Raw genomic sequence first — 24,180 nt, forward strand, 5'->3', positions numbered from 1 at the left:
CTTTCTTTCTCTTGCCTGACTACTCTGGCCAGAACTTCCAATACTATGTTGAATAGGAGTGGTGAGAGAGGGCATCCTTGTCTTGTGCCAGTTTTCAAAGGGAATGCTTCCAGCTTTCACCTATTCAGTATGATACTGGCTGTGGGTCGGTCATAAATAGCTCTTATTATTTTGAGATACGTCCCATCAACACCTAGTTTATTGAGTTTTTAACATGAAGGGTTATTGAATTTTATCTAAGGCCTTTTCTTTTTTTTTTTTTTTTTTGAGATGGAGTCTCGCTTTGTTGCCCAGGATGGAGTGCAATGGCGGATCTTGGCTCATTGCAACCTCCGCCTCCATGGTTCAAGCGATTCTCCTGCCTCCCAAGCAGCTGACACTGCAGGCATGCGCCACCACACCCAGCTAATTTTTTTTTGTTTTTAGTAGAGAGGGTATTTCGCCATGTTGGTCAGGCTGGTCTCGATATCCCAACCTGGTGATCTGCCCGCCTCGGCCTCCTAAAGTGCTGGAATTACAGGTGTGAGCCATCGCACCCAGCCTTTTTTTTTTTTTTTTTGAGACAGAGTCTTGTTCTATCGCCAGGCTGGAGTGCAGTGGCGAGATCTCTGCTCACTGCCACCCCCTGCCTACCGAAGGCCTTTTTTTACATCTATTGAGATAATCATGTGGTTTTTGTCATTGGTTCTGTTTATGTGACGGATTACGTTTATTGATTTGCATGTGCTGAACCAGCCTTGCATCCCACGGAGGAAGCTGACTTGATCGTGGTGGGTAAGCTTTTTGATGTGCTGCTGGATTTGGTTTGCCAGTATTTTACTGAGGATTTTCGCATCGATGTTCATCAGGGATATTGCCCTGGAATTTTTTTTTTGTTGTTGTGTCTCTGCCAGGTTTTGGTAACAGGATGATCCCGAACTCATAAAATGAGTTCGGGATGATTCCCTCTTTTTCTATTGTTTGGAATAGTTTCAGAAGGAATGGTACCAGTTCCTCTTTGTACCTATGGTAGAATCTGGCTGTGAATCCATCTGGTCCTGGGCTTTTTTCGTTGGTAGGCTATTAATTACTGCCTCAATTTCAGAAAAATATGGAATGCCTCATGAATTTGCGTGTCATCCTTATGCAGGGGCCATGCTAATCTTCTCTATATCGTTCCAATTTTAGTATATGCGCTGCTGAAGAGAGCACGGGTCTATAATTTTTAAACGTGGGGCTTGGGTGGGGGAGGCGTGTGGTGGTCAGGGTCCGCCAGGCAGTTTCATCAGGGCTTAGACTCCCCAACACAGAAATAAAAAACAAAAACAAAAATAAAATGCAACTACTTAGAAATACTTACTTGATTATACATTAAAAATTATATAACTTACCAGAAGTTTAAAGGATCTACTGAAGTTTGTTAAAATAAATGTGAGCTTAAAATTGCTTAAGATGGCCAGGCATGGTGGCTCACGCCTGTAATCCCAGCACTTTGGGAGGCTGAGGGAGGCAGAGGGAGGCACATCACCTGAGGTCAGGAGTATGAGACCAGCCTGGCCAACACAGTGAAACCCCATCTCTACTAAAAATACAAAAATTAGCTGGGCGTGGTGGCACACGCCTGTAGTCCCAGCTATTTGGGAGGCTGAGGCAGGATAATCTCTTGAACATGGGTGGCAGAGGTTGCAGTGAGCCAAGATCATGCCACTGCACTCCAGCCTGGGCGACAGAGCAAGACTGCCTCAAAAAAAAAAAAAAATTGCTTAAGATCGTTAAACATAATTTTCTTAGCAAACTTATTTTAGTGGCGAAACAATACTGTAACAATTATAAAAATATATTGATTTCTCTCTCTTTTTTTTAATTTGGGGGGTCTCACTCTGTCACCCAGGATGGAGTGCAGTGATGTGACCTTGGCTCACTGCAACCTCTGCCTCTGGGGTTCAAGTGTGTCTTCTGCCTCAGTTTCCCAAATAGCTGGGATTATAGGCGCCTGCCACCATGCCCAGCTAATTTTTGTATTTTTAGTATAGACAGGGTTTCACCACGTTGGCCAGGCTGGTCTAGAGCTCCTGAGCTTAAGTGATCTGCTAAGTGATCTGCCCGCCTCTGCCTCCCAAAGTGCTGGGATTACAGGCGTGAGCCATGGCTTCCCACTGATTTCTTTCTTTGTAAACAGACTGCCTTGATTAATTGGGTATACTATGTAAAATATGTATTTTATTGAATGCTCCTGTTAGGTATTGTGTCAGTTATTTTCATTTATTAGCTTACTTAATCTTCAATCAAGCCTTAAGATAAATATTTTACAGAAGCAGATAATGAAGCTCAGAAAACGTAATTTGTCTAAAGTTAGACTACAAAACAACAAAGCTAGAAATCAAGCTATTTTGATTCTATGGTTTCAATCAATAAAAATTCACTGATTGCCTAATATGTTCCAGCTGTTCTTTTAGGCATTTCACTAATAAACAGGACAGATATGGTCCTTGCTCCTCTCTTTTAAGTGAAATAAGACAGACAATAAAAATTTTAAAAATAAATCAGATTTCATGTAGAAATAAAATGATATGAAAAAGATAATACAGAAAATAGAGTGAATTGAATTGGTTAGTGATGTGATATTATAGCTAGGGTACTCAGAAAATTACCTTTAAAGAAATGACATTTGATCTGAGAACTGAACGATAAAGGGAGGTACTTCAGATTTGGAGTTCTGTAATGTAGCATTGTATTCTTGCATTTTCACTGAACTTTATGGTTTTATTTGTATATAATTTATATTCTCAGCAAAAATAACAGCTTCTTAAGGCAAACTACATTTATATATTATTTTAAAAACAAAAACAAGCATAAAAAATAAAAGCAAATTCCCATGGCAGCATGGGCTAGGCTTAATCGTAATGCTCTGCCTTATTGAGGGAATGAATTATTCGTAGCCTTCTATTACTTTCTGGCTTTTGCCTCCTTTTAAAATGCTTCAGTACCCATTCGAATTAACCCCTATTTCCCTCATCTGAAACTTCAAGGTTATGACAGTATTACAATTATCTGCTTTAAATACCTCTAATGGTTATGACAAGAATCAAATGGAGGAATCAAAGTGAAAGTACAACACGGATGTCAGTTGCTATTTCATCAGATTATAGATGTGGAATGAAAACTAAAGAGTAAATATAATAGAGATTTACTACTAGATTTATGCTTCCTATGATTTGGGATATATTCTACAGGTGGAGTTGACTGGACTTGCTAATAGTTTGAGTGCTGAAGTTAAGGGAAAAAGAGCATCAAGAATGACTTCTTGTGTTCTGGCTTGAATCTGGTTAATAAAATAGGGAAGATTAAGAGTAGCAGGCCTGGAGTGTAGTAGATGAGGTAGATAGAAAAATGGAAAAAATCAGTTCAGTTTAAGTTGTTAAATAAGATACTTAGCCACGCAAATGGAAAACTAGCTGACCACTGAATATTATTAGAGTTGGAAGTTTAGGTAAAAGGACGGGGTTGGAAACACAAATTTGGTAAACACCGGCATGCAGGGTGTAGGTATTAATAGCACTTTCCTAGGTTCAAATCTTAGCTCCACCATTTAACAGCTATAAAATTAAGATACTAACAGGGAAAATATACATACATGCATATATAATTTCAAGTGTTTACTATTATTCTTATGTATTTGAATAAGCCAAACCTTGACTTCAAAAACTACAAAAAGTTTACAATGAAAAGTCTGCTCTTTATCCCTTTGTCTGGAGGCAACACACATAACCAGTTTCTTTTACATTTGTTCAGAGAGATTTTAAGCACAAGGACGCAAATACTTGATATTCTTTTAAATTACTCTTTAGAAAGGCAAATACAAACACTTTATATAAATATATGATAGACTCTTCTGTACTTTCTTTTCAAAAACTTAACAGTGCATTTTGAGTATAATCTGTCTTTAAAGCTGTAATTCTGAATGGCATTCTCTAGTGAGAAAATCTAGTAGCACAAAAAGAAATTTTACTAAAATCAATCTACATTGTTTATCTAAAGAATTAATTGTGGTTTAGGATAATCCATGACATTTTCAACACAGACAACAGAATACATACAAAAAGTATATGGCAAAAAAGTAAGTAAGGAGTTCTAATATTTCTTGCAGAGATCTATTTTCTGTTAGGAAAAAAATCTAAAATTCAAAGAATCTCTTTTCCTTCCCACATTAAATCAGTCATGGAAAAACTCAGATAAATGTCTAAAGCATACTCACACAGCTCTTGGTTCTGAAAAGACATCAGTATGAATGTGCATCATTAGGTCCCCACCGGCAGCATATTCCATTACAAAGCAAACATGCTCTTTGGTTTGGAAACATGCAAAAAGGTTCACCAAAAAGGGATGCCTTACACTATTCACAGTTTCAAAAATTCTTTTTTCACACATCAAGCTGTAAAAGAAAATATTTAAAAATAAGCAGATTAAAAATAATTCTAGTTGGAAATAACATCCTTTATAAATTACTAAACTTAAAAATAAGCACAATTTTAGCTATAACTTAAAAATCCTAACATGTGTCTTAGTTTTGCTATATGTGCTATGAAAACTGATCTACCTAAAATACATAAGTTTAGTTGAAATATATTAATAGAAACTTTAAAAGATTATAGCGTTCACATTGATAGTCTATAGCACATATATGGTTAGTGGTTATAGTTAATTTTTTAAAAGGCTTAATTAAGGGTGAATTATGAAAATTATTCAGGAATTGGTCAGAGAATTTAGCAATTTAAAGCATACTATGAAAAATTTAAAGTTTGTGGTGAAGGTAATTTCAAGGACAGTATCTATAATTCACAAGCTATAGTATTAAATTTTTTTATCATATAAAATTGATATGAAGTTGAGATGTACAGATATGCTGCATAAAATTTTAATTTAAAAGACTAGAAAATAAAGACGATACATGACAAAGTGTCTAAATGTTACTACAAATTAAGGCACTATTATAAATAAACTCATAGAAGATTAAAAAGTTAATAGTTTTTATTTTTGTCATTTAAATTTACTAGAAAATAATGTACTTAAAAATTGCTTTGGACAAGATCTGTAAGACGTATTCTAATACATCTTCTTTATTAAGCCAATCTGAATTTTGGCTAAATGTAGATAAAATAATCAGATGAAATAAGACAAAACTAAGATGTTTTGGGCTTAAGTAGATGACAAGTATGTTCTCTTCATTATCTACAGTTGTGTGTTTTTTTGAGATAGGATCTTGCTCTGTCTTTCAGGAGCTGGAGTGCAGTGACATGATCATGGCTCACTGTAACCTTGAACTCTTGGGCTCAAGTGAACCTCCTGCCTCAGCTTCCTGAGTAGCTGGTACTACAGGCACATACTACCATGCCTGGCTTTTATTTTTTGATAGGGACAGGGTCTCACTATGTTGCCCAGGCTTGTCTTGAACTTCTGGTCTCAAGCTATCCTCCTGCCTTGGCCTCCCAAAGTACTGAGATTACAGGTATGAACCACCATGCCAGCGCCTGTCCCTAGTTTTTATTTATGGGTGACTCACTAATTCATTATGGGTGAACTTATGAATGAAACAACTGTTCTCAACTGAACAGATGTTAGAACTGGGTGGAACATATAAATGGTACAAAATATTTGAGACCCACTGCCTGGACTACCCCTTGAAATTATTTTAATGCGATTCACAGGAATTATTTGAATTACAATAATGATGATACATCTGTATAGATGTCTTTGAACAATGAGACAAAGGAGCAAGGCTATAGGTCCAAATTGACACAATAATTTTAATTTTATGCATTTTATAGTACACGAAAAAGCTATTGCATACGAATCTTCAACTTGTCTCACATTATCTAAATTGTGTCTTGTCCCTAAAAGTCCATGCAACAGTCCAACTTTATGTAAAACTTTAAACCTTATTCATCCTGTTCAGAATATTTCCCTCTAAATTGTCATCACTCTTCTCTCCTTATTCCCAAATAACTTGTCTACCAAAACCCAGCAAAAATCCCACCTCTTTTATAAGACTCTACCTAAATCTTGCTCTAAATATTTCTAATAGTGATGACAAGAATCAAACAAAGGTGTCAAAGTGAAAAGTGCAACACAAATGTCAGTTGCTGCTTCATCAGATTATAGATGTGGAATGAAAATTTAAGAGTAAATACAACAGAGATTTACTATTGGTTTTATGCTTTCTATGATTTGGGATATATTCTAGAGGTGAAGTTGACTGGATTTGCTAATAGTTTGAGTGTTGTAGGTAAGGGGAAAAGAGCATCAAGAATGACTGTGTCTGGCTTGAGCAACTGGTATTGCTGTTTAATAAAATAGGGAAGATTAGTAGCACGCCCAGGTAGTAGTACACTATATGTACTATGGTGTAGTAGTACACCAGTACACTGATTTCCTCCTAAGAACTGCTATTGTTTGTATTGCTTATTTTAAGCTGGACTCTATCTAGTCACCTTTATTACATAATGTATTTATGTCTTGTTTCCCTAAGTTACTAGTTCCTAACATGTTTTGTGTACTTCCTTCAAAGTTCATTACATTTTTAGATAAGTTAGAAACCTGAAAACTTATATAAATAGTCATTTTAGTCAGGGGAAAACATCATTAATAAAACCAAGGTCTTAGAATTGAATCCTACATAAGCTGGTTAGCTGTGCTTTCTTCTACAAACACAAAAATATACTTCCAACCCTATTCTGTTGTGTTGAAATATAAATTGGTAAGAAAAGGAAGCTGAGTGAGGAGGCATTCCAATAACATAAACGTAATATCCTTACTCAGCAATTGAAGGGCAGACAGGACTTAAGAGTGTTTTACTCATGGTAGGTACACAGAATATGATCTTTGTTCATAAATTATCTAACACTTTATTTTAAAATCCATAATTTGTGTTCACTTAAAAAGAGGCTGATTTGAAATTTTCTATGATTTATAATTTCAAAGTAAAATAATATAATACAGACTATAGAAAGAAAATTTAGACTATGAGAACTGTCATTAAGAATCATAAAGTAGGCCAGGCACAGTGGCTCATGCCTGTAATCCCAGCACTTTGGGAGGCTGAGGGAGATGGATCACCGGAGGTCAGGAGTTGCAGACCAGCCTGGTCAACATGGTGAAACCCTGTCTGTACTGAAAATACAAAAATGAACTGGGCGTGGTGGTGCACACCTGTAATCCTGGCTACTGGGGAGGCTGAGCAAGGAGAATCGCCTGAACCTGGAGGCGTAAGTTGTAGTGAGCCGAGATCACTCCACTGCACTCCAGCCTGGACAACAGAGTGAGACTCTGTCTCAAAAAATATATACATAAAGTATTCTAGGAACATCTATTAAAAAATAAACAATGACACTAAATTCCGTGGCTTAAAAAGATAAGCTAGGAAGTGGAAAGTAAATATTTAAAATTCTGCTCAGTTATAATAAGTTTAGTTTAAGTTATTTACCATTTATACTTGCAAGTAATGAAATATATTACTTTTAAAAAATGCTAGTCTTGGCCGGGTGCAGTGGCTCATGCCTGTAATCCCAGCACCTTGGGAGGCTGAGGTGGGCAGATGACCAGAGGTCAGGAGTTTGAGACCAGCCTGGCTAACATGGTGAAACCCCGTTTCTACTAAAAATACAAAAAATTAGCAGGGCATGGTGGTGCACGCCTGTTAATCCCAGCTACTGAGGAGGCTGAGGCAGCTCCAAGAATCGCTTGAACCTGATAGGCGGAGGTTGCAGTGAGCCGAGATCGCGCCATTGCACTTCAGCTTGGGCAACAAGAGCAAATCTCCATCTCAAAAATAAATAAATAAATAAATAAATAAAATAAAATAAAAAAGCTACTCTTAAAAAAAAAACCTTATAAACTAATTTTTTTCTCTCGCCTTCTTTCAGATATGCTAGAAATTTAAAAGTACTCCTTTTTCATATCTTCATTACTCAAATTTCCCTAAGAGTGTGTTTCATTTCTCACTCTTGGATTTTTCTTTTCTCTCTTTTTATACCAGTTCTACTTGAGATTTTTAAATTTTCTTTTTTTCTTTTTTTTTGAGACGGAGTCTCACTCTGTCCCCCTTGCTGGAGTGCAGTGGCCGGATCTCAGCTCACCGCAAGCTCCGCCTCCCGGGTTCAGGCCATTCTCCTGCCTCAGCCTCCCGAGTAGCTGGGACTACAGGCGCCCGCCACCTCGCCCGGCTAGTTTTTTTGTATTTTTTAGTAGAGACGGGGTTTCACTGTGTTAGCCAGGATCGTCTCGATCTCCTGACCTCGTGATCCACCCGTCTCGGCCTCCCAAAGTGCTGGGATTACAGGCTTGAGCCACCGCGCCCGGCCAGAGATTTTTAAATTTTCATGTTACTGAAAAGTAGAGATTTAAGTTAAGAATGGGTGTGGTGGTTTACACCTATAATCCCACACTTCGGGAGGCCAAGGAGGATCGCCTGAAGCCAGGAGTTTGAGACCAGCCTGGACAACATAGGGAGACCCTGACTCTATGGGGGAAAGAAATGCAGATGGATCAGTTGTATGCACCTGTGGTCCCAATGGGAAGCTGAGGCAGGAGGATGGCTTGAGCCCAGGAACTCAAGGCTGCAGTGAACTAGGCTCATGCCACTGCACTCCAGTGTGGGTGACACAGTGAGACCCTGTCTCTACACAAGACTGGATTAATTTTCAGTTGAGATTACTAATGGCCTAGATTCTGGCTACAGCACCATCCTGTGATCCGAATTTTCTGTAGATTTAATTAGAAAGCATTTCTCCTACAAAGATTTAGCACAAAGTTGTAACAAGGTAGCAGAAAGCCACATAAATCAAGATTAATAGAAGTAGTAAACAGTTCCCTATTATTTTAGAAAATAAATGAATTTACCATTTAAGAATCTGGAGAAAAGCAAATATTCCTTCAGGGAAGGAAACATTTGACCCTTCTGTTAGTCCAATTATAAACAGCCTTAGAATCAAAGACTTGCTTTGGTGGGATCACAGACTTGCTTTAATTATCTGCTTGTGTAACATAAAAATAATTCTAAACATGTAATATGGTGCTCGGAATATTTTATAAATATCCAGCAAGCTCTTTAGTATTAGATATCAAGAAAGCATTGATTTTGATGTGATTGAGGTGTATGAGAAACAGTGAAAAGAAACAACGGTGAAAAACAAATAGGAAAATCCAAAAGGAAAAGTTTATTTAACATAAAAAAACAAATCTCAATCTTTTGAGGCCTTTCCTTATTCTAAGAACTACCCATATGGTGGAAAAAAAAATTAAAAGTTGCAATTTGGCATCTCTATGTATCAGTACAACTCAGTAAGGCAAGTATTACCAAAACAAATATATTTTTAAATATATGAGTTAACTGGGGCTTAAAGATGTTCAGTGAAATGCCCTAGGGTCAAATCCTTACTAAGGAGGAGCAATGAGGACTAGAAACGTCAGCCTTCTCAGTCATAGCCCAGGGCTCTCTTCATTGTGCAGGGCTGTCTACCATTAATATTGATATATGCTTCCTAGTGGTGTAAGAAAAATGTCCAATGAAAGCCTTTTTCTGTGATAAATATGCCATTTTTACACAATAATGTCCATATTTAATTATTCTGTATTAAGACAGTCATTTCTTAAAGTATATTCTCTGAGTGAATTACAATCCTAACCCCCCAAATCCTTGCATTTTAATAATTATGAGGCCGGGCGCAGTGGCTCACGCCTGTAATCCCAGCACTTTGGGAGGCCAAGGCTGGCAGATCATGAGGTCAGGAGATTGAGACCATTCTGGCTAACATGGTGAAACCCCATCTCTACTAATATATTTTGTAAAAAATACAAAAAAATAGCCAGGTATGGTGGCATGCGCCTGTAGTCCCAGCTACTTGGGAGACTGAGGCAGGGGAAGTGCCTGAACCTGGGAGGTGGAGGTTGCAGTGAGCCAAGATGGCACCACTGCACTGCAGTCTGGGAGAAATGAGACTCTGTCTTAAATAAATAAATAATTGTACAAAAAGATGTATCCACAACTTAATTAGACCCAGACGTTAGGGTCAAAAAACATGTTTTTAAGAAAAATAGAGGGAAAAAATAAGATAACATATTCTGCTTTGTAAAATACTTTAAAACATTCCATTAACTGTAGATTATTTGTAAATGACTTTTTATCATTTCCATTAAGATAGAATGAAATATAGCCCCACCAAACAACAGATGAATAACAGTTTCTATTCCATATAAACACTTTAACATTTTCATATATAAAAACCTTAACAGAATTAGTTTAAACATTTCACTATCTTTTTTGGTATCCATTAACCAGTTAATTGTCACAGGAAGGGTAAAAAGGAAGGGGCAAAAAAGAAAAACTAATGTCTACCTTATGTCAAATATAGATACATTATATTTAATTTCTTCACATATTACTGTAAAATCGTGATAATTTTGCTGTTGTAATATATACATCATTTCTCTTAACTTACAAATTCAGAAAAATAAACAATTTCATTTTTAAAAACTAACCTGTCTACTTCATCTCGAGCCACAATATCACCTTTCTTTAAGGCTTTTATAGCAAACATCTCATTTGTGTGTTTATATTCAGCTAAAAGCACCTGAAATAAAATTAAAATAATTATTTTCCATTTGAGTTAATGTTGTAGATATTCCAAAAAATTCCAAAAAGATTACCTTTCCAAAATGTCCTCTTCCCAAGACAGCACAACACCTGAAATCTTGTAGATTAAACTGAAACCTTTGCTGAGATCTGAAAAGAGAAGTGTCAATTAATAATAAGACAACAAATTATGGTACCAAACATGTAGTAGCAAAACTTGGTATATATTCTTTACCTTTTATCCTCAAGTTCTTGAATAGCACTATATTCTAGGCCTGACTGAGGAGTATCAGGCTTGTATTCAGATTGAGATTTTGGAAGTATACTACTTCTGTCATTCTCAATATCAAAAACAGTCTCTGAATCCTGTAAAATATTAAATACACATTAAACCATAGAAACACCCAGAAAACAACTTATTTGGTAATAATAAAACTAAGGAAAAACATTTCAAAAGTCAATATAAATGTTGGAGTGAAAAGTAAAATTCAGATACTCATTCTTCAAAATTTTTTTTTCTTTTTTTAGAGGTGGGTCTCACTATGTTTGCCTAGAGAGCTCTTGAATTCCTGGCCTCAAGCAATCCTCCTACCTCAGCCTCCCAAGTAGCTGGAGCCATTACTTTTATATTAAACTTATCTAAAAAAATTTGAGCCGGGTGCGGTGGCTCAAGCCTGTAATCCCAGCACTTTGGGAGGCTGAGACGGGCGGATCACGAGGTCAGGAGATCGAGACCATCCTGGCTAACACGGTGCACGGTGAAACCCCATCTCTACTAAAAAATACAAAAAACTAGCCAGGCGAGGTGGCAGGTGCCTGTAGTCTCAGCTACTCGGGAAGCTGAGGCAGGTAAACCCGGGAGGCGGAGCTTGCAGTGAGCTGAGATCCGGCCATTGCACCCCAGCCTGGGCGACAGAGCAAGACTCCGTCTCAAAAAAAAAAAAAAAAAAAAAAAAAGTTGAAAAACTGGGCTGGGCGCGGTGGCTCATGGTTGTAATCTCAGCACTTTGGGGGCCAAGGCGGGCGGCTCACCTGAGGTCAGGAGTTCGTGACCAGCCTCACCAACATGGAGAAACCCTGTCTCCACTAAAAATACAAAACTAGCCGGCGTGGTGGTGCATGCCTGTAATCCCAGCTACTTGGGAGGCTGAGGCAGGGGAATCACTTGAACCCAGGAGGTGGAGGTTGCAGTGAGCCAACATAGTGCCATTGCACTCCAGCCTGGGCAACAAGAGCAAAACTCTATCTTAAAACCAAACCAAAACAAAACAAAACCAAAACAACAAAAAACTAACACATTATTATGTATGTTAATCATGCTAGAAGAAGAATAGTATTTCAGGCAGTATGTCATGTAGTATCAAACTCACTCCTATGTTACCTATAGCTTAAGCAGCTTATTCTATCTCTTCTGGACCATGAGCATCCAGAGGCTAACGACAATTTCATGCCAACATTAAGAAGTTGGTTATCTCCTATCAACTCAGTCTAATTTAGCTGAGACTAGACCATAAGAAACACAAATTCGGCTGGGCGCAGTGGCTCATGCCTGTAATGCCAGCACTTTGGAAGGCAGAGGCGGGCAGATCACCTGAGGTCAGGACCAGCCTGACCAATATGATGAAACCCCATCTCTACTAAAAATACAAAAATTAGCTGGTCATGGTGGCATGTGCCAGTAACCCTAGTTACTTGGGAGGCTGAGATAGGAGAATTGCTTGCAGGAGGATGACTTGAACCTGGGAGGCAGAGGCTGCAGTAAGCCAAGATCATGCCATTGCACTCCAGCCTGAGCAACAAGAGTGAAACTCCGTCTCAAAAAACAAAAACAAAAAACAAACAAAAAACAATAAATTCACAGTGGCAATTTTAAATGGAAATACACGCCTTATTCACTATGATGCTTTCACTGCTAATTCATTTGGTGAAAAGGAATTATGCAAGGTTTAAAATGGCTTGCCTGTCCTGGTGTATCCAAAACTCTTAATTCAGAAGATTCATCTATTTCTCCAAGGGAAGAAGCTCGTGGTGGGGCTGGAGGAGGTTCAGGCTCAAGATCAAAGTCCAATTTGGTTACTGTAGAATCACTTATAGAAGATAAAGTAACTCACCAAAACAGTAATAGAAAGTCTGTATTTTAAACCACTTTAAAATTAAAGCAAACAATTTACTTTTTAAGTACACAGAACACTACTTTCAAAATACTACTTGGGGAAAAAAACAAGACTCAGTACACCTGCTATAATCGGTACGTAATTGTCCCAATAACTTTGCATAAGATGCTTAAAATCTCAGACACATACCTAGCTGGAGGTGCTAGTTCAGGGATGCGTACATCAACCACTGGCACTGTAGTAGGCACAGGAGCTTGAGGGCTGAAGGTGCCAGAATGATTTACTGTAGGAATAGCTCTTCTTACTAGCCTTCCCCAAGTGGCAATATTAATATTCATTTGAGGAGCTCTGAGAAATGTTTTGCCTGTAGATATTGAAAATAACAAAAATAGAACAAGTAATTTATGTATAACCAAAAGTCATAATTTAAAAATTCTTACTCGTCAGTTTATAATTTATGAAGAACAAACAAAATTTGTCACTTAAAAAAACTAGTTTTTTACTATTTGCTAGTAAAGGCTGGTGCAAAATAGCATAAGTAGTTTTAAAAATAAATAGGTAAGAAATTTTTTTTTCTCTTTAAGTCTAGTAGTAATATGTGGTTAAGGTTTTAAAAAGAAATCTTATCTTTTACAGATATAAACTATAATATTTATGAATAAATCAGTAGGATGTCTGGGTTTGCTTCAAATTTGAGAAAGTAGTGAGAGGATGGCATATGGATAAAATAAAATGAGTTGACTATTGTTGAAATTGGATGATTGTACATTTCACTAGTCTCTTCACTTGTGGATACATTTACAATATTCCTTAATAAGAAATTAGAAATAAATGAATAAACAACAACAAAAAAAACCACAGATGGCTATTACTTTTAAAATGGTAATTAGATGTTTAAGAAAATATCAAAATGCTATGTATTTGATTGTTAGTAATTACCTTGTTGCTTTGAAAAAATTTTCTTTTGTCTTTGAAGTTTTGGTCTTCTTTCAATAACTGGGTTAAAAAAGGTAACCTGCAGTGAAGAAAATTCAAGTTGACATGAAAATAGCATTGGATTTATGGTTCATGAAATCCACTAAACTTATAAAATTTGAAAGCTTAAGAGAATCTTAGTTATAGTTTAGTCCAGCCCCTCATTTTCTAGCTGAGAAAACAGACATAGAAAGAATAATTGGTTTGTCTCAAGGTCACATACCTATTCAGTAGCATAGCTCAGCCAAAACTCAAGTCATCTGTCTCTCAGCCTAACACTCTTTCCACTTCTATATTATGCTGCCTACATACGTAATTTCAATTGTAGTTATGCACATTAATAAAATACATTTTTATTACCTCTGCAAATAAAGTACCCTGTGGTTCCAAATAGAGACACATGCCATGCCGTTGGTTGTCTAAAAAATCTTCTAACCTCAGAAATTTTACAGCACACAGAGACCGCCAATCACGCCAATAAACTGAAATTTCCAGTTCACGTGACTAGGATAATTAAAAAAAATAATAAAGAAAACAGAAAAGACATCATTGGACACACACTTGAATAAAATATCACAAAAATATGAAATACAAATACAATGAACAAAAATTACAGACACAAAGGTCACACTGTTTTAAAGAGATTTGTAATGTTTCTCAACTGTATATTACTTTATCAAACTTACACATTTTAATTCAAAGGAACAAAACTTACACTGTGACACTTTCCAGCTAAGGTATTCCTAAAGTATACTTAAAGAATACACAACTGGGAACAACCAGTACATATGAATAACCACCAAAACTCCTTCTCTTACAGCTTCAATCTTTTGGATTTCCCTCCTCTGTTTGTCATCACATGCTATGTTACTACCCCAATGCTTGCTTGCTTCAAAGAACTCATTTGAAACCTTTTTATTTCTTTGTCTCATTGCTGAGTCAGAAAAAGTTCTGCAAATAGCATTTATTCTCTACTCACAATGTGCCACATATTGTGCTAATAAGCACTTTAAGAATATTAGGTCATTTAATTTTCAAAATACCACTGGGTAGCAAGACCCATTTTGTGTACGTAGGGCAGAAAGGGGAAATTCAGACCAAGCTTTATACACAAAGATATTCGCTTATTATAACAATAAAACATAATTTAAAAAGCAAATTAGCAAGAATTTGAATGTTCAAAAACCAGGGACAAGTTAATTATACCAAAGCTATATGAGAGAATACACAGTAGACATTGAAAATGCTCATGTGGGGAAATATATTTAAGGTTTTAATAATCAGTGTTTAAATGCACCTGTAGAACATAGTTCCTAAGCTGGGGTCAATCCATATACTGACCACTACCTATATGTTTTAATGTATATATATTTTAATCATAAAGTACTGGACTTTTCTATTATTTTGTTTTTTAGGCTTCTGTACACCATCCACATAAAGAGATAAATGTTTCTCCTTTTAAGGCTCTACAAAGCAGTAAATTACTTACTTTATATAACAAATTTCAATTTATAAACTTATGCATCTTATTATGTAAGGTCTTGGTATATACAGTAAAAAAAAATCTATTGACCTTAAATTATACATCTAGTTGATGCTAATGAACACGAAAAACACCTATAAAAAATGCAACATGAAAAGAAATGAATCAAAACACAATGGGCCAGAGGGTTTTATAGCCAAACAGGAAAACAATTAGAAAAGTACATCTATGGCAGTGAGAATGTGATCTCAGGGACTCCCACCTCATTTCTTCTCTCTGACTCATAATTAATATGGGAGAGAATTGTCATGAAAGAAGTATGAGGAGAATATAATTATTTTAAGACTAGCAAATGGCATACAGAAGGGATGGGGTACTAAGGCTGTAATATTCTATTCAAGTTAGAAGTGTAAGTATTTTGGAAGCAGCTATTTTGGGAAATAAACTGGAAGAATCATGTCAGGATTGGTAATTTAGACTCCATTTTTTTAGATTGGAGGAAGAGAGGTCTACTTTCTCCTGCCTTCTTCCACTGTTGCAAGGAAGACTCGTTATGAATCGGGAAGATGCAAGATGCACATATGCTAGAGACAGAATTAGTACTTGTTAGAAGTTCTTATTACACTTTTACACTGGCTGAAATGGTAAGATTTTGTCTTACTGTGAATAAGAGAAGATCCAATCACCTCATTTGCTATTTATTACAGACGCTCTGGTAAAATTAACATATTGACTAATTTCTCTTTCCTCTGTATCTTCATTCCATGCTTCAAACTAAAGTACATTTCAGGCTGGGCAAGGTGGCTTATGCCTGTAATCCCAGCACTTTGGGAGGCTGAGGTGGGTGAATTACTTGAGGTCAGGAGTTCGAGACTAGCCTGGCCAACATGGTGAGACCCCATTTCTACTAAAAATACAAAAGCTAGCCAGGTGTGGTGCCATGTGCCTGTGGTCCCAGCCTCTTGGGAGGCTAAGGCATGAAAATCACTTAAACCCGGGAGGCAGAGGTTGCAGTAAGTCAAGATCATGCCACTACACTCCAGCCTGGGCAACACAGCAAGACCCTTTCTCAGAAAAATAAAAATTAAAATGATCTGAGATTTAGGATAAGTCACCTCATAGACCTTAAGCTAGCTTTCCTAGAATTATACATTGAAGTTTTATGTAGAAAGTAGAAAAGTTCCTCTTCAAAGCTCATCTTGGGTTAAAAATAAAAGACACTAGGAATAATCGCTCCTTACTCTAAAGCCTCCTATCAACTATTAGTTATTACACTTTAGCCCAGTTAGTTGCTTTGGCTTACTCAGGCATGTCTGGACAGGCCCAGGCAAGTCTTAGTTCATAGCTTATGCCCCTTCCTTATTTGGAAATGTTGTTGCTTCCTTAAACCTTTCATAAGCAACTTCCTCTTCCTCTTTGTTCTCCTTTGCACTTACCTATTTAGGAAAGTTTTAGGTTATTAGCAAATCGGTAATCAGTTTAAGACTGTGAGGTCCAGCTCCAGCCAACGGATGCAGGACACAGCAGTGAGGATGACTCAAATGCATAAGGGATATATATATATATGTCTGCTTTTCCTTTGTTCTGGTGTGCTCTTGCCATTGTCCCATCTGCGAGGGGCACCCTTTCTGCAGAAAGTAAAGATCGCCTTGCTGAGAGATCCTTTGTCTCCATGCTGAGTTTTCTTCACGGCACCGATTATCTGTTTCTAACATTTTACATACAAAGCTCTTCACTTTTTGTTACTTTGCACTGTTCCCAGTGAGCGTTACTTTCTTCAAAACATAAGTGGGAGAGTGGCTGTGATCTAGAGATATTTTATGTCAGTACTCCATCATTTGTGTCCAATCCCACTTTAAATCCTAACATCCAGCATGGTTTGAATAAGTAAACCAGTCACATGGTATCTGAAAAACAAGGTACCATATAGATAGACTAAAGCTTCTACATAAGATGTCATGTAATGTTTATAATTTATTTTTTATTATTTTTTGTTTTTTGTTTCACTCGCTGCCCAGGCTGGAGTGTAATGATGCAATCTCAGCTCATTGCAACCTCCGCCTCCCAGCTTCAAGTGATTCTCCTGCCTCAGCCTCCCAAGTAGCTGAGATTACAGGCACCCGCCACCACACACGGCTAATTTTTGTATTTTTAGTAGAAACTGGGTTTTGCCATGTAGGCTAGGCTGGTCTCAAACTCCTGACCTCAGGTGATCCACCCGCCTTGGCCTCCCAAAGTGCTGGGATTACAGGCGTGAGCCACTGTGCCCGGCCCAACGTTTAGAATTTAAAATGCAAGTGTGATTGCTGGTATGCTGGCAATTTTCTAGATGAAGCAGGTCAGTTCTATAAGGCAAGGGCGTGCTGTTAGATAATTTCAAAGTCTAGGAGCAACAATATTCTAGATGGAGTAAAACTACCACCAAAAAAAGCTGAGCAGTATGAGTTGAGATAGGTACTGTCCCAACTTGTGTTTCATTTTGTCTTATTATGAATTGAATCTAGGATCAAAAAGAAAACTGCTTGGTGTAGACCTAAGGAATCTGCCACCACACACGGCTAATTTTTGTATTTTTAGTAGAAACTGGGTTTTGCCATGTAGGCTAGGCTGGTCTCAAACTCCTGACCTCAGGTGATCCACCCGCCTTGGCCTCCCAAAGTGCTGGGATTACAGGCGTGAGCCACTGTGCCCGGCCCAACGTTTAGAATTTAAAATGCAAGTGTGATTGCTGGTATGCTGGCAATTTTCTAGATGAAGCAGGTCAGTTCTATAAGGCAAGGGCGTGCTGTTAGATAATTTCAAAGTCTAGGAGCAACAATATTCTAGATGGAGTAAAACTACCACCAAAAAAAGCTGAGCAGTATGAGTTGAGATAGGTACTGTCCCAACTTGTGTTTCATTTTGTCTTATTATGAATTGAATCTAGGATCAAAAAGAAAACTGCTTGGTGTAGACCTAAGGAATCTGCGTGTCTTATCTGAAGTCTAAGATCTGAAAGTAAACAAACAAGGTAAGAGACACTGCATCAGCCTTATATGTGGTGGAAAGCAACAAATTAAAACATGTGGTTCAATGAAAAAAGAACAGTACACATCTATCACAAAAGAATTAGCACAAAGAATGCTGAGGTTCCCAAATTGTTCGCTGAGGAGCCCTGGGGTGCCAGAGAGTATTTTCACTTTTCATAGGAAACACAGCAACATCTATGGGACACTGTGAGAACTACTAGCACAAGGTAGTTCATAGTTTCAACATTAGAATACTCCATATTTCTTCCGGTGATGTCATATCTTTGCTAAGGTGGGTTTTCAACAATAATAAAAAGCAACTTCCTATGAGGAATCATTGTGGAAGAAGAGAATAGATTGCAGTTATCCTTATGATCCCATGGTTTGGGAAGTTACATAGTGAGAACAGGCAGACATGTCCCATTAGTTAATTTTAAGTATGTACTGATGGAATAAAAATATTATATTTTCTCTCAGTATTTGTATTTTTCAAAAACACCTGTTTTAAGACTTAAATACTAACTAGTAAGCCCTTCTTAATACATGGAACTGTTGGGTATTTCTTTAGGTCTAGGGACACACTGCAGAAACATTACAAGGACACTGAGGACACTGAACTGAGAAAGTTTAGGAACTTTGATAGAAGTAATGGAGAGCTGAGCTCTACTACTGAAATGAAAAGGGCAAAAGAAGAAAATGTGAACCAGGCTCCACTGCCAAAAAGAAAAGAAAGCTCAAAAAAGCTTTCTGTTGCCACTTAAAAAGAGAATAAACTCAATGCCTGGAAAATTCAAGAGCTGAAGAAAGGTGAGATTTCTGCAAATGTGTACACGAGAGATGATACTCACTGGTCTTCAATGTGCTTCTGAGGACAACATAGGCTTTGGAAATTTATCAGTTAGCGTCCTAGCAGCATGCAGATAGTACACTGAAAGAGTTTAAGTAAATAGAGTTTTTAAAATTGGCTACTTATGGAGATGTGACAAAAGTTAAACCGACAAGGAATGAAAAGAATCTGAGGACAAGCAACAGTAGAAATCCATTATCACTCTTCGCCTGAGGGGGCAAGAGGAACTATTAATCATTGCCAGAATCTGATTTAGACTAAATTTTGAAAAAGGAACTATCCAACAGGAGTTGTGGCCATAGATCAATGCTGTTGTGAAAAGCAAGGCAAGGCAAGGAAGGAGAAAGGGAAATACACACTGCGACTTTCCTTTCCTCTTGCTCTTGCATCTCCTAACAGTGTCTCTCATTCTAAGTCATAGCCAAGTCATCTGAGTAAACTTTGTAGTCATCAGCCCACAAACAGGGTAGGACGGGGAAGGAAGGAGACTGGAATCCACTGGGGAAAAACAGAAAACCACCACCTCAAGAAACAATAATATATGTTTTCAGTTCAGCAGTCCAATGAGAGTGATTCTCCAGCTGGAACAAATGTGACAAAAAGAGGGAAACTTTGGGATCATTTGGGAGGATGAGAAATACAGAGAGAAGAGTAGGAGACAGAGATAATGGAGAATATAAGGCCATGATCTTGCCAGGAAAAGTCAGCCTGCTATAGATGTGGGTTACTGCCTCTGCTCCCTTTATAGGAAAGACACAAACAACTACGATAGAAACTACTATGCTGTATCAACTATGCACAACTGCTTCCTATGTCAATCCACATCATATAACAAGTTCCAAAAACTCCTAATTATTCCAAACCTATTGTATACTTTTCTGCCTCCATGTCTTTACATATATAGTTTCTATTTCTAATCTTATATCTTATTCTCCAACTCAAACCTATATTGTTATATAAGATTTTCCTACTATTCTTTCCCCCATACCAGTCCAAATTTTCTCTTCTCATCAAGGGCAAGTTAAACATCCATCTCTTCTACAAAGGCATCCTTTAAATCCAGCCCACATTTTTCCCCCAGGGTTTTTTAGATGCAGCTATCTTTTTATGCATCCTTATAGGAACTTATGTTTTCAAATCTGAGGACTCATGGTTGTCATCATTCTAGAAATTACTGGCTATTATTCCTTCAGACATGGCCTCTGCCCCATTCCTTCTAATCCCTACTTCTGGAACTCCACTCCACGTGTTAGTCATTCTTAGTTTATCCTTCATGTTTCTTAACCTTTCTTTCATATTTTTCATCTCTTTGTCTTTTTGTGTTTTATTCTGGGCAACTTCTTTAGCTCTTTCAGGCCACTAACTCTCTCTTCTTTAACATATGCTCTTAGTTTTCCATTTCAGAAGTTGTGTTTCCTATTTTTTACTTCTACTTGGTTCTCTTTGTTATCGGCATCAACAATTTATCAATAAAGGTCAATAATGTTTCATCTCCACCTTTCCCCCATAATTATTTGAAGCAAATTTCAGACATCTATAATTTCATTTTATTTATTTATTTATTTTAAAACTCTGCTTAGTCTTTTTGGCTCATTACCTATCCTTTGCTCATGTTTTCAAATTCTTCTATTCTTTAAATACTATAATCATTTAAATATTTAAACACAAACTTTAAAATATTTTATATTATATATTTAATAATCCCATTATCTGCTTCTGCTTGGTCATGGTGGCTATATCCTCATATATTTTAAAATTTTGGATGCAAGCTCATGTTGGTAGAATTATTATTCCCTAAGCTTCTGAAATACAATGTAATAGTTTTTTATTTTATCTCAAACAATTTATTTTTAACCTACCAGGCCTTAGGGTCCTTTATGCAAGGAATACCTCTGGCACTTTTGCATTCTTTTGCATTTCTTTTTAAAAATTTTTCTTAAAATTTCATTATTTTTAAAATTGTTTTCTTTTTTGTTTGCATTTATTTATAGAATAGATATAAAGTCTCACTGTGCTGCCCAGGCTAGTCTCAAACACCTGATCTAGTGATCTGCCCACTTCGGCCTCCCAAAGTGCTGGGTTTACAGGCATGAACCACCACAACTGGCCCACACACAGCTTTAAATTGGTTACTTTAGTGTCTCATTCTTAAGAAAGCCATGGATGGCCACACATTTGCCCAAATATACAATATGACAAACAGAGATCTTAAAAGAGATCTCAGAAGTAGTATAGACAATTCAAGAAAAAAATTTAAAACATATTCTCAGTTTTAAGAGATGACATTATCTCCATGAGAGAAAAACAGGGTGTTTTTCAAAAACTAAAGAACAAAAATGAACTTTTAAAAATTAAAAATATGACATCAAATGTAAATTTTTCAGTTGTAAAAATTTCCTAGAAAGTGGAAAAAAAGACAGAGAAACCACAAAAAAAGAAAATCACAGGATTAATCTAAGAGGTTTAATTACCAAGAGAAAACACTAAAAATGGAGATGAGAAAATTATCAAATAAGTAAGTCAAGGAAACAAATAAGCTTTCTGAAAAAAAAAATAAGCTTTCCATTTTTTTTTTGTTTCATGGATCTGAAACAAATAAGCTTTCAAACTGAAAGTGCCAAACAATATCCACCAAAAAGAATGAAAGATACCCTAGTAAGATACACTACTGTGAAATTTCAGAATACCAGGGAAAAAAAGATAAAATCTTAAAAGTTTTTAGAGATCTAGCAGATCTAACAGATCATGATCAAATGCTGAAAATCAAGGGAGACACAGAATTCTCGACTGTAATACTGAGGCTAAATAATAATTACACAACTCAAAATTAATGAAAGTAATTTCCAACCTATTAGGTTGGTGCAAAAGTTATCGTGGTTTTTGCAATAGAAAGTAATAGCAAAACCGCTATTACTTTTGGAGCAACCTAATAGAATTCTATACCCCAGGTATGATAGTAGAATATACATATTTTCAGACATATATCATCTCTAAAACTTTATTTCATTCACCCTTTTCTCAGCATGAAAATGGAGGATATGATTCACCAACACGAGGAAGTAAAGCAAGAAGATGGAGTCATCCAAGACTCAAGTGATCCAATGTAGAAGACAGTTCTCAAGATGACAGTAAAACAAAGTCTCAAGATGAAAGCTGTGTAGCAACTATTTAAATTGGAGCAGAAAGATGTAAGGCCCTAGAAAGGATGTTTCTAATGGGGAAGAAATGTGGACTAATAGATAACCAAGTATACCTGCTTACATACAGTTGTTTTAGAGTCCTTCTGGAGCTTTTGGGGATAAATAATAGGTATGCAGAAAACTAAGCAAAACAAAACAAAGAGGTATTTAGTGGCCCTAAGGGGAGGAAAGGTATTAAAAAGGAAATATAATCACAGTACAGAACATGGTTCATCTATGGACAATCTTTATAGTTATAATAAACACTAGATTATTGATTTAACATAATTATTTGGGAGAATGAGAATAGGAGTGTGGTGGTTTAAAAGTTAAATTCCAACCTTCTTTCATGTAGTGAGTCAAAAATTTCTGAAAATTAGAAAAAATAAATGAAAAGTCTCTTGGGTTCTTATAATCTTATTTTGTTATTATTATTATTATTTTGAGATGGAGTCTTGCTCTGTCCCCCAGGCTGGAGTGCAGCGGTGTGATCTCGGCTCACTGCAACCTCCGCCTCGGGGGTTCAAGCAGAGCCTCAGCCTCAGTCTCCGAAGTAGCTGGGATTACAGGCATCTGCCACCGCAGCCAGCTAATTTTTGTATTTTTAATAGAGATAGGGTTTCACTATGTTGGTCAGGCTGGTCTTGAACTCCTGAACTTGGGTGACCCGCTTGCCTTGGCCTCCCCAAAATGCTGGGATTACAGGCATGAGCTACTGCACACAGCTAACTTCTTAAAATCTTGTTATTTACCTCACCTTGCCCTTTCACTCCTGTCATCATACTGTCATACCAGTAACTATAATCCTTTCACAATCTCAACTGTCTGCATACTTCTCTCTGAACATTATCTCCTAACATTCTAGTTCACTCTAATACCTCAACATCCACTGATACGACAATCCCACTGTTAGTCCCAATCCATGAATCCTACCATCTTTTTACTTGTCTTAACTGCTTCGATACTCTCTTCCCTCCTTTCCCAGTGATCCGTCAACATTTTCTACAGCTCTGCTGTTAACAACACTGAAATCTATTAAAATTGTTCTAAGTTTTGTTTCTAAGGACAGGGCTCTTCTCTGTTTCTAATATTGATAAAGAACTTTTACTACTACATTAGTAAAGTTACTCTAAAGGAAAGGTGCAAAAAGTTAACAGGGCTTAGTGTAACATTTTGTCTTTTATTTCAATCTCTCATGGGAGTTTAAGCTTTTTATAACAGGAAGGCTGAGGGAATTCAGGGAAAATGAAAAATTGCATAGCTACAAGAAAATATAAAAGAGTAACCCGACAGAATAGAAAGAACACAGAGTTGGTAGTCAGTAGACTTCATTAATAATCCTGGATTAGGCCAGGCACAGTCTCAAGAGTGTAACTGGATTAGGCCAGGCTCAAGAGTGTAATCCCAGCACTTTGGGAGGCTGAGGTGGGCGGATAACCTGAGGTCAGGAGTTCAAGACCAACCTGACCAACATGGAGAAACCCCATTTCTCCTAAAAATACAAAATTAGACAGGAGTGGTGCATGCCTGTAATCCCAGCTACTCGGGAGGTTGAGGCAGGAGAAGCGCTTGAACCTGGGAGGCAGAGGTAGAGATGAGCTGAGATCGCGCCATTGCACTCCAGCCTGGGCAATAAGAGCAAAACTCCATCTCAAGAACGAGGAAAAAAAAAAAAAAAAAAAAATCCTGGATTATACCCTAGACTAGTTATTTAGCCTGAGGGCCAAAATTTCCTTAGTTTGTAAAATGGAGCTAAATTATACCAACAATTTAAAAATGTTTTTTCTAATAGCAAAATCCAAATGATATTTTACATAAAATCCCAAAACAACAACAAAAAAGACTGTGTTGCCTCTTGAGACAATTCTGCAGAACACTGAAGCTCCACAGAACATAATTTGAATTTTTCTAGATCATTCTAGATCTAGATCATTTCCAGAACTATCCTACAAGTCTAAAAAAAACTAT

At 37.0% G+C, this 24,180-nt stretch overlaps 1 protein-coding gene and 1 non-coding gene across 7 annotated transcripts in view; both read right to left on the bottom strand.

The window, feature by feature from the left end:
* Positions 1–24,180, bottom strand: part of LOC105482800 (protein kinase N2) — a 161,047-nt gene that overhangs the window by 20,553 nt on the left and 116,314 nt on the right. For 4 of the 6 annotated variants that reach the window (XM_011743148.2, XM_011743143.2, XM_011743142.2 and 1 more), the window contains 8 exons: positions 14,056–14,199; positions 13,660–13,735; positions 12,910–13,084; positions 12,567–12,693; positions 10,842–10,972; positions 10,681–10,756; positions 10,513–10,604; positions 4,235–4,411 (listed from right to left, as the gene is read on the bottom strand). In XM_011743148.2, coding sequence (XP_011741450.1) covers positions 4,235–4,411; positions 10,513–10,604; positions 10,681–10,756; positions 10,842–10,972; positions 12,567–12,693; positions 12,910–13,084; positions 13,660–13,735; positions 14,056–14,199 — 998 coding nt within the window. The remainder of the gene's footprint in view (positions 1–4,234; positions 4,412–10,512; positions 10,605–10,680; positions 10,757–10,841; positions 10,973–12,566; positions 12,694–12,909; positions 13,085–13,659; positions 13,736–14,055; positions 14,200–24,180) is intronic. The other 2 variants (XM_011743150.2, XM_011743149.2) reach the window with 1 other exon arrangement.
* Positions 1,085–1,191, bottom strand: LOC112426902 (U6 spliceosomal RNA). Its single transcript, XR_003018293.1, has one exon. It is a non-coding gene; the product is annotated as a U6 spliceosomal RNA (small nuclear RNA).

The sequence above is a fragment of the Macaca nemestrina genome, chromosome 1, assembly GCF_043159975.1.
Source record: "Macaca nemestrina isolate mMacNem1 chromosome 1, mMacNem.hap1, whole genome shotgun sequence".
Taxonomy (NCBI): Eukaryota; Metazoa; Chordata; class Mammalia; order Primates; family Cercopithecidae; genus Macaca; species Macaca nemestrina.